Below are 14857 nucleotides of genomic sequence, written 5' to 3'. Positions count from 1 at the left end.
ATAATTTTTAAACTCTAATACATATACAAAAATAAATGTTTTTGAAATATAGATGATAGATTATATGTAGTTCACTTCAAGTTTTCATTATCTTAAATACAGGTTTAAAGATGTGGTGTTATATAGTGAAAGCATCATTATCTCATAGTATTTATTGCCAAACTTCCTTTATATTTATTATATTTAATTTTTTAATGTGTACTGTAAGCATTTTTGCTTTATAGCAAGATCATATTATAAAATGGTTTTGATTATACAGCTCCCCTCCAGTTTGTAAAATTAAAGATATCCAAAGAATTTAGAGAAACTTTCTTTGGTAAGATAGATTATGGTGACACCTAAACAGGGAGGGAACCGGTTCTGTGACTCCACACTCTTCTGGTTTGCTCCTTTGATCTTTTTCTGCCTCTTTCACATTTTTCTTGGTCCTTCGTGTTTCCATTCTGGACTCCTCCCTGAACAACTGTATTCTTTTCCAGTGTTTTTGTTCCTGGCTACTTTCCAGCTCCCAATCTACAGCACAGATTTTTCAAAAAGTCAGATCTATACATTCAGCTGTCTGCTAGATAGGCCCTCTTCATATCCCTATGACAAACCTAGCATGTCAGCATTTCAGTGTGCCCAAGACAAAACCTCAGTATCATCTTTATTTTTTTTTTAAGATTTATTTATTTGTTTGTTTTATTTATACAAGCACTGGGTACAGTCAGAAGCGCGGGAGGGTGAGAGAATTCACCAGAGCCAGAGCAGGAGGAGCATAGCAGGCAGAAGGACCGAAGTACACTGCTGAGGGGAGCCGCGGGCGGCAGGAGAGGTCTGCGCACCATGTGGGACCCTCCTCCAGTGGCCGGGGATCGAACCAGTGCTGCAGAGGCTGCGGGCAGCTTCCCAGCCCAGTGCTCAACCATTGCGCCACCGGGGAGGCCCAGCATCATCTTTAAATCTGATATCTGACAGCTGTGCTCTGTTGAATTTTACTTCTGCATCTTTCTAGTTTTCCATTTTTAGCACGGTAGATACTCTTCTAACCCAGACTTTTATCTTCTCGTGTTTAGTTTACCATATCAGCTCTGACTGCTCGCTCTGCTTCCAGCCTGAACTCTTCACTCACTCCAAATCTATTGTCTTTGTTTGACTCTAAGCCCTTCTGTTATATTGTGACCTCCATCACAGCAAGGCACATGTCTGTCTTTTTCATTATTGTGTGCCCAGTTCCTAGTATAGGGCCTAAACTGGAAATGTACACCTATAGGTATTGAAGTAATAATGTACCTTCCAGTTACAAAGCTACATACAGAGTAATAAAGATTATATCAGTTTTCCCCTACCGAATTTTTATAGCAACAAGTGTTGTCTCTTAAAAATAATGATTAAGGGCCTCCCTTGGTGGTGCAGCAGTTGAGCGCTGGGCTGCGAAGCCGTCCGCAACCTCTGCAGTGCCAGTTCGATCCCCAGCCACCGGGGAGAGTCCCACATGGTGTGCAGACCTCTCCTGCCGCACCTGCTGCTCCCCTCAGCAGTGTATTTCCTCACTCTGCCTATTCTGTTCCCCGCTCTGGCTCTGGTGAATTCTCTCACCCTCCCATGCTTCTGACTGTACCCAGTGCTTGTATAAATAAATAAATCTTAAAAAATAATAATAATAATGATTAAGCCATGGTAAGTAACAAATCCATATGAGAATTTATATGATAATGATCCAAAACATACATATCTTGTGAACCAAGCAAGAGTTCTTGTTCTGAAAGTCCTTGAATAAGTTGAGGATGATCTGTTAATCCCCTGAAATATATATTAAAAAGTATGTTTTATAAAGTATGTATTTCTGGAGAGATAGTTCACAGCTTTCCTTGGATTCCTAAAGGGCACACACAGCCTTAAGAATAAGAGTAAAAATAGGGCCTACGGGTTAAGTCTCAGCACTATCACTGCTATGGCTATGTCCTGAGTTTGATCCCCAGCCAGGGAGCTAACCCACATATAGTGCAGTAGACCTCTCCTGTCTTGCCTGATGCCCCCCCTTAGCAGTATATTTCAGTAATATGCCTGTTTTGCTTCCCACTCTGTCTCTGGTGAATCTTTTCACTCACTGCACTTCTGGCCTGCCACCTAGTTCTTCTATGCAAAAATAAATTAGGAAAAAAAAAGTGAAAGTATGACTATGGCATTATAGAATAGTAATTTAAAATTATATTTTTAAAAAATTAATAAGAATATGGTATCATAAGACAGTTTAAGGCTATGTATTTTTAATTATTATGTCTTGAGAAGGAAAAGCTTATCAGGTAAAAACAATATGTTGCTATGAGAAAAAGTGAGCTTCATGACTTACAGGAGTAAAGAATAATTAGGCTTAAGGATTGTAAACATCATTGGAAGCACCAAATAATAGAGAAAGGAACAAGACAGGCATAATGTGCTTGGATGATTTTGATGACATTTGACATCTTAGTGCCTTCATTTTTCCAATAGTTTTTTGAATCTTTATTTTCATTTAAATGCCGTGACAGCTACCACGGTATAGACATGAACAGGGCATAGCCCCTAAATGCTTACAAAAAAGTGACTCTGGAGTATCATACATATTCATATTGCAAGAGACATATGCAAGTGTTAACAAAAGTCAGTCGTAATGCATTAAATGAGGTCAGTTGGGGCATTTTAAGAGACACTAGCAATCCTCGTAAGCATCAAAAGGAGACTCACATGGAAGAGTAATAAACTTATGTCACATATTCTTCCATTTCATTTTAAACAAATTATATGCTAACTAATGGGAACCCTACTTTAGAAAAATTAAATCACAATTTTATGTTGAATATAGCTTATGGTTTTACTTAACCTTACAAGATGTTGTTTCACAACAATCAGAATTGAGTTGGTCTAGAAAGTGATCATTCTATGAGAATCTTCTTGAATTCTCACAGTTTTGCTTTGGGAATTTTGGCTAGGATAAGGCTGGCAGAATTATAAGTGTTTATAACCTTTCCCCTCTATGTAACTGCAAGTAGAAACCCACTGTAGAACTGGGAGAAATGAGTAAATGTTTAAAGAAGAAAATGTTACCCGTAAGTTTATAGTGGCCAGAAGCAGCTGCTGTGAATGTTCTTGTGTATTATTAAATGGAGCACAGTTTTCCTACATGACTGAAAATACTGTTAGGACGTAATATGCTAACGTGTCACTGAATTGTGTTTTATTTACCTGTTTCCCTATTGTTTTACAGACTCTTTCTATTTTTTTCTCATTAAGTCTGAAATTAATATTCTTATGTATCAGTCTTTGTTCAGATCAGATCATTTTCTTTTTCCAAACATCTCATGCTATATTGAGATTTGGGGTTTAAAACACAAATTGTTCCTTTAAAAGCATCTTTTCCTAAGCATTTATTACTGTGATGCTGATTATTTTTCTCTTTGTAGTATATAGAGCTCAAAGATCTGAACCTCCTCTCCCAAGAAATAGTAGCACCCTTTTCTTATGCAGCAGTCTTCTTTCATTTTCTTAGTCAGTCTTAATCATACATTGATATGTCAGAGAAAAACAGAGTAAGAAAATATTAGAGAAAAATGAAGAGTGTTTTGAGAATTGTAGTATTTTATTCGCTATACATAATTAGGCAATCTGGTATAAACAGTGTTTAAGTTTAGAAATGCAGAGTTTGGGGAATAGTGAGTTAGGATTTTCAACATAAAACCCTTAACCACTTTCCTATGAGACAACTAAAACTCAGTCAGATGCTCATTTGAAAGTTACATCCTATACATATTAAGATGGAATTATTTCCTGGTAATCATATTATAACTATGAATATTAACAAATAGTTGCTTTATTTGCCCCATCTAAGATGCACATTCCCTTCACTGACTGCTTTTAACAACATCTGCATAAGATTTTGACTTCTTTAATTTTTTGAGATATAACCCACTACTTTTCCTTCACATACTTTTTTTAATGCTGCTGTATTATTATGTACATAAAATACATATAAATTGCTCGTTTAAAAACATCTCCCTAAAACACAGTGGGAGATATTTACATTCTATTAAAGTTGGGTATTAGAACTCTAGAGGCAGTTTAGAAAAACATAAACTGGGGAGGCATTCCGCCAGATAAGCGTGTGCTCATCCTACTCTAGACCAGAAGTTGGACCCTATTCTGACCACAAGAGCACCTGTCCTCCCTACTAAGCATGATCCCCCCCACCTCCAGGACCTCAGACTTTCAGAAATCAGAAGTTAGGAAGTCAGATGGCTTTTAGGTGACAAAGTGTTTCCCAATACAGACTTTGTGAAATAGAATGGTGAGAAAAACACAAGGAAAAATAATTAACATCTCTAATCATCTTAACTTGTTAATATGAAGAGGAATCAGAAGGGAGGGAAGGCGTGCGTGAGGGAGATTTAGAGATAATGCTTTACTTCGTTTTTGGGGAATCTTGAAAGTACTGGTGATTTAGGTTTTGAAGACTACCTGTAGGGAAGAAAAAGAGGAATGACCACTAGGATATCTGAAGTGCAGTGCTTCCCTGTTTAAGGGGACAGTTTCTAAATGATCGTGGGAAAACTTAACCTAGGTTACAGAATACATGTTCTCTCTGGTGCATCAAAGTACTGGTAAGAATTTGGAACTGCAGTGAAAATAGGTAATTCCCACTCATAAATATCCAAATTCATCAAATTTTTGCAATCATTTTTTATTTGTATTTTTTTAATTGAGGTAACCTTTGTTTACTATTGTATATGATTTAGTGGTATACACCTCTTCAGATGCATATAAGCATGCCATCAAAATTGTCACCACCAAATTGTCAGTAATCCTCCAGCATAGTCCCTTTACCTTCTTTGTTTCCCACTCTCTACCCTTCCCCTTCTAGTAACCTCAATTCTTAAGTCAAGTTTCAGGGTTTGTTTTGACTTAGTTTTATCTGTTCCTTTGCTTTGTTTTCTTATATGCCATTTGCCCAGTATTTTTCTTTAGCCTTTTGATTTACTCCATTTAACATAATCCCTTCTAGTTCCATCCATGTTGCCACAAATGGCAATATTTTATCCCTTTTTTTTTTCCTTTTGCAGCTGAGAAGTACTCCATCATGTTTATATACTAATCTTCTTAATCCATTCATCTGTTGGTGGGCCCTTATCATTGTTTCTATAACTTGGCTCTTATGAAACAATTTAAAGGAATAATTTGTATGTAAAACGCTAGTAGTGCTGCACTGAACATAGGAATACATATTTCCCTTCAAATTAGTGATTTTGTTTTCTTCAGGTAGATTAGACCTAGGAATGGAGTTGCTAGATCTATTTTTGAATCTTGAGAAATCTCCATACTGTTTTCCATCATAGCTGGACCAGTCTACTTTACACCAACAGTGTAGAAGGATTCCTTTTTTCCTACAACCTCAGCAACACTTGTTGTTTCTGGTCTTTTTGATGTGGGCCATTCTCACTCGTGTGAGGTGATAACTCACTGTGGTTTTGATTTGCATTTCTCTGATCATAAGTGCTGATGAGTATTTTGTATGTGCCTATTGGGCCATACACTTGGATAAGTGTCTGTTTAGATTTTCTGCCCATTTTTTCTTGGGTTCTTTGTTTTCCTTTTTGTATGCACTCTTTAATGATGTTGGATATTATCCCCTTGTAGGGTGAATGATGTGCAGATATTTTCTACCATTCAGTAAGATGTCTTTTCTGCTATGCAGAAGGTTTTTAGTTTGATATTTGCTTTGCTTATTTTTTGTTTATATGTTTATTTTTGCTTTTTCTTCCCTAGTTGTTGTAGTTAAGTCCCCAAAGACATCCCTGAAGTCAGCATTGTGGTGTATTTTGCCTATATTTTCTTCTATGTATTTTATGGTTTCAGGTGTTACATTCAATACAGAAATTAATACAATTTCTGGTTTTTTGGGGTTTTTTTTTGCATATTGTGAGATAATAATAATCTACTTTCATTTTTCTGCATGTTTGTCCATTTTTCCTAACGCCATTTGTTGAAGAGACAAAATGATGTTGTATACACTTGGCTCCTTTGCTATAAATTTAGTGTGGGCTTATTTTTAAGCCACTTTATTGAGATATATACCCACCCACCATAAAATTCACCCATTTAGAGCATATAATTCAGTAATTTTTAGTATATATAATAAAAAATAAATGATTTCAACAAGAAAGGAAATATTAATTCATTCTTAAGAAATTTAATGAGCTTTTACTATGTGCCACATGCTATTCTAAGTACCCCTTTTTTGGTCCAAAGTCATTTAATTTTCAACCCAGAGTCACACTTCTAGTAAGGGACAAAGCTGAGATTCAAATTTTGACTCCTGAGACCTCTCTCTCACCTGCTAGATTGCCTACAATAATTCCTGATGCATTGCAATGCTCCTAGTTTCTGAATGAGATATTTTTATAAAATGCTTCACCTTTATGTAGAGAACCAAGTTTTCATCCTGAAATGAATTATTAAAGTCCATATTTATTCTAAAATCTTAAAGATTTTGTGTTTTCCCTAAAATCATGTTTTAAAATGTAGCCTTTTAAAAATTTGATCTATTTAAATCAAAAATCCCATACTTTGGTTCTTTAAAATGTTTGTATTTTTATTGTGCTGTTATTTTTAACCTGTTCTTTTAAAAGCTATGTTTTTCTTTTATTGTTCACTCCAAGTCTTAGTGATAAAAATGAAACAGTCTCATGGTTTTATTGTAGTTCAGAGTTTTTTTGTTACCTTTTACCTTAAAGTCCAAAACGTACCACTCCACAGGTTTTCTTTAATCTTCCCCTTTTTCTCCTCCCTGTATATTCCTAACAGCTGAATTATTTTCTTTTTATTGTTTTCTTTTTTCAGCAATGCGGCCACTTAGCATGTCTTACAGTTTTGACTTGTCAGGTAAAAAAAAAGCACTTTCACACCTGACATGGGTTTTGTGAATTCTGTCAAATGCATTTCATTCATCTGCTTGTTCAAATATGTCAAAAAAGAAAATTGAAAGGCTCGTTCTAAGTCGTGGTCAATAAAATAAAGCATTCTGCATATTTGATAACAGTAAACTTAAAATTTCAGCTACAATAAATCTGTTGCTTATGGAGGAATTGTGGAAGAACCATTTTATGCCATACTTCTAGTTATGGAAAATGGCTGTCCAACTTTATGGTCACTATCACTTACCCACATCTTCTAAAGCAGTAATGTCAAAGCCTAAAAGAGAACTTTGCCTAAAGAGAGTAGTGGAAACTCAAGAAACAAAGCTTTGACACTACTTGCTCTCTAGAGCATTCAGTTACTTAAGTAGCTAAATTCAGAACCATCAGCTACTTCAGAGAATTCCAGGACTCAGCTCATGGGCAAGAGCTATCTATTGTGTCCTTGTACACTATTGTCGATGTAGTCTAGTGCATGTAATTCTGAATGCTGACTGAAGGTATAAAATCACAAGAGTAAATCTTAAAAGTTTTCATCACAAGAAAAAGTTTTGTAAGTATGTGTGGTGATTAAACTTATCATGATCATTTCACATATATACAAATATTAAATCATTATGTTGTATTTTTTAATCTAATATAATGTTAATGAAAAGAAAGAGTATAAAATATAAGAGCATTATGACCTTATATTAAGTAACTCTTAATGACAAAATTTGATCTATAAAATCAACCTCTTATATATAAAATTGAGTTTTTAAACTATATCTGGGGCCTCCCCGGTGGCACAGCGGTTGAGCGCTGGGTTGCGAAGCTGCCCGCAGCCTCTGCAGCGCCAGTTTGATCCCAGCCTCACCCTTCACGCAGACCTCTCCTGCCGCCCACTGCTCCCCTCAGCAGTGTACTTCATCAATCTGCCTGCTCTGCTCTCCACTCTGACTCTGGTGAATTCTCTCACCCTCCTGCACTTCTGACTGTACCCAGTGCTTGTATAAATAAATAAATAAATCTTTGTAAAAAATTTAAAAAATAAACACTCTCTGAGCAAATTTTCATTGTCAACTTAATTCCAAAAAAATATTGTGTAAGTTAGAACTTTTAATTTTGGAAGCTACGGTTTTGAATACAGGAGGAGATAAGATACTGGTACCAATATTGTCTTCCAGGATTTTCTTTTATATTCCATAGGGTGCCTCTTAAACTTCAAAGTATTATTGGCATACCTTATTTAAAGAGCCATAGAGTTCTAGTATCATATTTTGTCTATGAATATTTATTGAGTATCTTCCAACTGCTTACCTACTTCCTGTTTTTTAAATTTATTTTTTTAATTCTGAGGTGTGACTATTATTTGCATTTTCAGAACACTCAGATAAATATTTTACAGTCAACTTCTTTGACCACTGAAGAGCTTTTTATATTTTCTTTATTCATTTGATAATTTTTATTTTATCAACCATTTGCAGAATTACCTTGTAAAAAATTTGGTCTGGAAAATAAACTTAGAAATGTTTGACACATGAAATGTTTTGAAACTTGTGTTTCCTATCAATCTCTAAAAATTGGCAATATATATTACAGACACTCTGTCTCTTCTAAATATTAAATATATTTCTGTCTATTAGACTGTATGGGAGTGACTGGCCACCTAACCACATTGACCATTGTCTAATACAAGTTAGGCACAGATGGCTGATTTAGACAACATGCATGCCCACACACATTGTATATGTGTGCTTTGTGTTCTTATAGGGTTTTGCTGGGAAAAAAAGCTCTTGGTACTTAACCTCCTTGATCTTGAAAGAGTAGCAAAGAATTTACATTTGCTTTCACTGCTTATCATTTGCTATAGTTTGTTTTGTATCTTAGTATACTTCACGATTTTCATGTACTTCATTCTCAACTTCTTATACTACTTTTATGTTTTCATTTTGACTAATCAAATTGTTCCTAATTATAAATGGAAAGATTGATCCATTCTTCTGAATACAACAATTAGATTATATTTCTTCTCTAAGTTGGAAAATGAACAAACTAAGGAGTAAACATTTAAACGTGTAGTACAGCTAATGCCTCTGAACTTAATGTATAGAAAAAGACATAATGAAGCTGTCCTACTACTAGGTATGTCTTAGAAATATTAATTCTCAGAGGAAATCTTAACATTCATTCAACATTAAGGTAAGTGTTATTTATTTTTCCAGTGAAAATATTAAATATGTAATTTTTGTATCCCAGTCATATTTCTTCTAACTCAATAAGGTAGCAGATGGATATATTTATCACACACATTTATTATACAAAGCATTTAATATCATGGTTATACATTTTAGATTCTGAACCAGAATCTATGTATGTATGTGACTTCTAAAACTATATCTCAGATTCAAATATTTTGCTTACGTATCAATATTACCATTTTTTTCTTAAGAAATGCTAACTTATATGCTACAGAACTACAATGTCTTACCCAAGTGTTTGGTTTTTTCACTTGATACATTGAATTAATAATAAAGATATATTCATTTGAACAGAAAAATATGTCATCAGCAACTACATGTAGTACTTGATTAACTAATGGTAAACTATTTTAAAATATCTCTTCAAAATATGTTTGACTGTACCTTTTACAAATATCTAATATTTATTACAAATTTGTAATAAAATCACACACATTATTAAATCATATGTGGAGATATCCTGAAACCTGACTGTTCCATATCTTTTGATTAATTCCATTTATCTCAAATCCCTGAATTTAGTGCAAGGTATTTATTTCAGTAGTTTCAGTAAGTAAGCTCAAACATAGTTATCATTCTTATAGTATAGAGAGTTGTAAGGCAATTTCTCATTTTCCCTGCTTTGAGAATGAAATGAACTCAGAGCAGCCACTATTAGTTAACAGTGTTCCCTAAACTTCAGTTCATATACTACCCTCATAATTTTTGTCAGCCAAAGTGCCACCAGTACTATTTGAATTTTTTTAATCTACTGTAAGTTTTTAACATTTTTTTCTTAGGCAAAAACATCCATAAAATCATATTATATCTGGTTTTTTTTCCTGAAATTTTACTATAAATATATAACCATTAAAACTATTTCACTGTTCTCCATGCACTGCTGATGATTCCACCTTAGGGGAAGCTCTGACTTGGTAGATTGGAAATATGTATCCTTCTCATTATCCCTTTAGTTTGGGAGTGCTAATGGCAGGAGTCTTGACTGGCGTACAGATTGCTATGGGGGATGCAAGATGTGTACTTTCTCTTGAAAGATTAGCTCTAAGAATATGAACAGTTTTCGAGGAAGCATATAAAATAAAACTATAGAATAAGATTTTTTAAAATATACTTCTTTACACCCACATTTAAATATGTATTATCTTTTTTCTTAAATAATATTTAGCCCAATTTCCTCCTTTGCTTTCTGAAAAATATTTGAATTATTCTCCTATTAGTAGTCTACTCTTTGCCTACATATCCTTATGAAAAATTTACAGATTTTTTTTGTTTGTTTCAACATTATTTATTGAAAATAATTCTAACATGTATTTTCCTAAATGTGTAATTGCATATAATTTTGATAATTCAGTGCTGTCCAGTCCTTCATTGTTCTCTGGATATTAGTGATCTCTCTGCAGCTTGGACGATGGAAGCACCAATGGTCAAGAAGATTGAATGGCTTCTTTTGAATGAAGCTTGACTACTACCGCACACCATGCACAAAAACCAACTCAGAATGGATTAAAGAACTAGACATAAGACCTGAAACCATAAAATATATAGAAGGAAATAATAGGCAAAACACTACATGTAAAATTTAAAGATTTCAACCTTTATAATTTGTGTGAAAACTTGCTGCCTTGTTGTTTTGTTCCTGCAGCATACCCTTTCCTCTAATTGTGGGTGTTTTTTTTTATAGCTACCTAATAATAAATAGGGCCTCCCTGGTGACGCATGAGTTAAAGTCTTAGTGCTATCAAGCTATTGCCAGCCACTGAGGCCTGAATTCTATCCCTGCCAGGGAGTTGACACACGTAGGGTACAGCAGACCTCTCCTGTCTCGCCCCCTGCTCCCATCAGCAATGTATCTCAGTAGATCTGCCTTTTCTGCTCCCCAGTCTGTCTCTGGTGATTCCTCTTACACCCTGCATCTCTGGCCTACATCCCAGTTCTTTTATGCATTAATAAATAAAAATAAATCTCAAAAAAAATTTAAATAAATGATTAACAGATAGATCAGTCTTCTCTTTCCTCCTCCTAGTTTATTCAGTTAAACCCTTCTAGTTCACAAAAGCATGTTCTCTGGCCTTTATGTCTAAAAATAAGCAGAAATTATTATGTTACATATATAACAATAATTTGCATGATTCTATTTCCTGGAAATCCTCCTTTGTATGTCAGGTAAATTGAGAAATCCTCCTCTGTATGTCAGGTATGTTGAGAGGAAAATACACATAAATACATTTTATATTTTACAATAACTTCTGTTTTTATATACTTTGCCCTACTTAAAGAGCATTAATCATGTCTTTGTCATTTTAGCATTGTTTAGTCCATTTATTCTCAGCTACAAGAGACTGTTCTATTTGCAAAGATTAGTTGATGCTGCTGGTCTGTACTTAAATTACACAGTGGCTTCACTTTTTTACTTTAAATATTCTGATTTAGTAGTTATTCAGCTTAGTATGTATTTAACTCTTCATTTAGATACTGAAGAAAGTTAGTTCCTCTTGCCTTGAAAGAGTACAGGCTATAGTACAAAAAAGAAAGCCTTTAGAATCCATACTGATAAAGATTCAAATATCAGCTCTGGCATACACTATGTGATCGGCTAAATCATGTGAGCCTTAGCTACTTGCTTGTAAATGGAAGTGAGAATCACTGTTAATAATCACTACTATTTATTGTGTCCTGCCTTTATTCTGTACAGTATTAAATTTTTTATATGCAATTATTAACTTATTTAATTAGCACAAAAAGTCTGTGTCTTTGTTAGCACCATTTTAGATATAAGGAAACAAGAGGCTCAGTAACTTACTCAGGCTCAAACTAGAAGCAGAACTAAACATTGTATCCAAACCTGCTTCAGCTTTTCTCTGTACTCTATCTTGTCTGTACTGTATACACTGTAGTCTCTACCCTGTGCTCTGTCACTCAGGTATGCCCTGTATAAACCCATGCTCTGTACTCGCTACTCTGTTGTATGTATTCTGTATTGCATACTCTGGACTCTGCTCTATACTCTTATGCTCTATGCTATACTCTACACTTAGTATTCAATATACTGTGTATTCTGTACACTATATACCATAGGTAGGCTCTACTCTCTATACTGTATATTCTATACTATGCACTCTGTCCTTTGTGCTTTATACTTTATACTCTGTGTTCTATGCTGTACAAGCATGTCATTTAATGACAGGGATACTTTCTGAAGAAGGTGTCAAACAGTTTTGTCATTGTGCAAATATCATAGGGCATTCTTACACAAACCTAGGTGGTAAAGTCTACTACACACTTAGGCTGTAGGCTACGTGGTAGGTAGCCTATTGGGACACTGTAGAATAAGTAGGTTGTTCACTGAAACGTCATTAAGAGACATGACTGTATGCTGTACTCTATACTCTGTGCTCTATGCTCTATAGTCTGTACTCTGCACACTGTACTCTATGTAATATGCTCTGTATGCACTCTATACTCTGCGGTCTATAGTATATACTTTATACTGTATACTACCACCTTTCTTCCATTTGTTGTATTGGCTTCCCCAACAGCTTTGAGGTCTGAATCATCTAAATCAGCTTTATCAAAGGGAATATATCCCAGAGTCTTTGTGTTCATGTAATGTGTTTATATGAGTATAGATTATAGTATTAGCTATTTTTAAATCAAACTATTTTCATATCTTACAGCCACATGCCAAGTAAGCCTTTATGCATGCCATTATTTCTGTCCATCAGTCACTAGCTCTTCAGAGACAATAAAGTAGAACAAGCCTCTCTGGACCTTAGTTTCTTCATCTGGAAAATAAAGAACTTAGAGTGTTAGTTATCTGTAGGAATTCTTCTGGTTTTCAATTCTAATCTGCGAAATATAAATATATAATTATTTACCTAAAACTTCAGTTGAATCTAATACTCAATATCACACAAAAATGTTTTTTATACATAGGCATTATGGTATCAAACCCTGTGTTGTATTTACATAACTTGGAAATACTGCGTCACCTGATATGTGCTTCCACGTATAGGTACTTGGAAAAAGTGCATTTGACCTAGTGAATACCCTTCTTGGCTTATTAAAAAATTGAGTTTTTGCCTTTCTTTTATCAGATGTAACTACTCCTGGATCTCCAAAGAACACTGTAGAATCATCGGTGGTAAATGGAGGTTTAACATCACAAACAAAAGAAAATGGGTTAAGTGCAGAACAACAGGTGCCTGTACAGCGAAAGAAACTCCTCAAAGCCCCAACTCTGGCTGAACTGGACAGCTCTGACTCTGAGGTGAGGTTTCATTTCACAAATCTAGATGCCAACTTCAGGATGCCAATGCTGTTGCTTAAGAACTCAAGTTGTAAAATGAGCAAACTGATTTTTTCTTTTAGATTTACCCAGGAGCTTTGTGTGTTTAAATAGTTAAATACAAATTAAATAATAAGCATTATCTGCAAGCTGAAATAGCTATCTTTTGGAAGTTTCTAGTTGTTAAACTTAGTAGTGACCTAGAAACTTTATACTTTTTAGGCTTTTAGAAATAGTTACTAATCTGCCCTTTTACTAGAAATGGCAGAAAAACTTTTCTGATTAAATACTATTTTCCAACCTGATGCCTTTCATCACAGTAATTTGCCATATTTTATTTAACTCATCCCCTATTTTTGAACATTTAGGTTATTTCCATTTTCCTCCCATTATAAACAGCAATACTGTTGTGAATATAGTATGGTACATTTTTGTTTTGAATTGTTTCTCAGATTATTTCTAGAAGTATATCTGCTAGGTTAAAGAATATAAGCTATTAAAAGTGTTGAAACATATTGCCAGGAAAGCTATAATACCTCCTTTTTACAGAACTCTGTGCTATACTTTATGTATTATAAATTCATTTAAATGAATTTAAATGAATTGCTTTAAATTAATTAAAATACCTTAAAAATACCTATGATCCTTATGTAAAAGATAAGGAAACAATTACAGAAAAGCTTACTTTGAATTTAAACTGATAAAGAATCAGTGAGTGATTAGAGTTGGGTTTTAAGCCAAAGACTACATATCTCATAAACCTGCTAGTATTCTGCTAGTGGTATATGAGAATGTCTGATTTTAAAAATATTAAACTGGAAAGTATCTTAAAAATGTTTTCCAACATCATTAATTTTCAATGAAAAAACAGCCTCTAGTAAAGAAAGAATTTTTTTTAAAAATCATATAATTTTCTAGTAACAGAATCCCTGCTAAACTAAACCTCCCAATGACAGGCCATCTTTCTTTTTTCTTTTAGCCTTTAAACTTTAATATGCTAGATTGTGGCGTGAAGTCTTTTTATTCACATCAGAACTTTTTTCCATCACCCTTTTTTTCTCTTCCTAGAAATCTAGTTTCAGTGTCTCTGATTTATCTTCAATAATCTTTGCTTATCTAGTAACTTTTTTAAAATGAGGATAAGCTTTGATTATAGCCATAGGGAAGCTGAGCAAGGTTTCCCTTCTTCACTAGGCTTCCCTCTGAAAAGAAGTCCAGTGAAGGTCAGATACAGTGAGTTAGTTCTCAGACCGACCTCTGAGACAGTTCTTGCAGCCTTTGGTGGGAGTGCTTACCTTTGGAGCAAAGCAGCAGTAAAGAAGCAGCTGAATTTCTGAAAATGACCTCATTATAAGCAGGACCTGATTAAGAGTTACTGGTCACAACATGGGATTAGAAAAGGCCTA

General features: G+C 34.4%; 1 protein-coding gene across 6 annotated transcripts in view; it reads left to right on the top strand.

Annotated features, from left to right (window-relative positions):
- SPIRE1 (spire type actin nucleation factor 1) overlaps positions 1-14857 on the top strand; it is a 174345-nt gene that overhangs the window by 134986 nt on the left and 24502 nt on the right. For all 6 annotated transcript variants that reach the window (XM_037508869.2, XM_054694224.1, XM_037508868.2 and 3 more), the window contains one exon: positions 13261-13433. In XM_037508869.2, coding sequence (XP_037364766.1) covers positions 13261-13433 — 173 coding nt within the window. The remainder of the gene's footprint in view (positions 1-13260; positions 13434-14857) is intronic.

This window comes from Talpa occidentalis, unplaced genomic scaffold, assembly GCF_014898055.3.
Source record: "Talpa occidentalis isolate TD23 unplaced genomic scaffold, MPIMG_talOcc4v2.1 talOcc4.13, whole genome shotgun sequence".
Classification (NCBI taxonomy): domain Eukaryota; kingdom Metazoa; phylum Chordata; class Mammalia; order Eulipotyphla; family Talpidae; genus Talpa; species Talpa occidentalis.
Note: the sequence above shows the minus strand (reverse complement) of the source record. Positions and strands in the feature narration are given on the sequence as shown.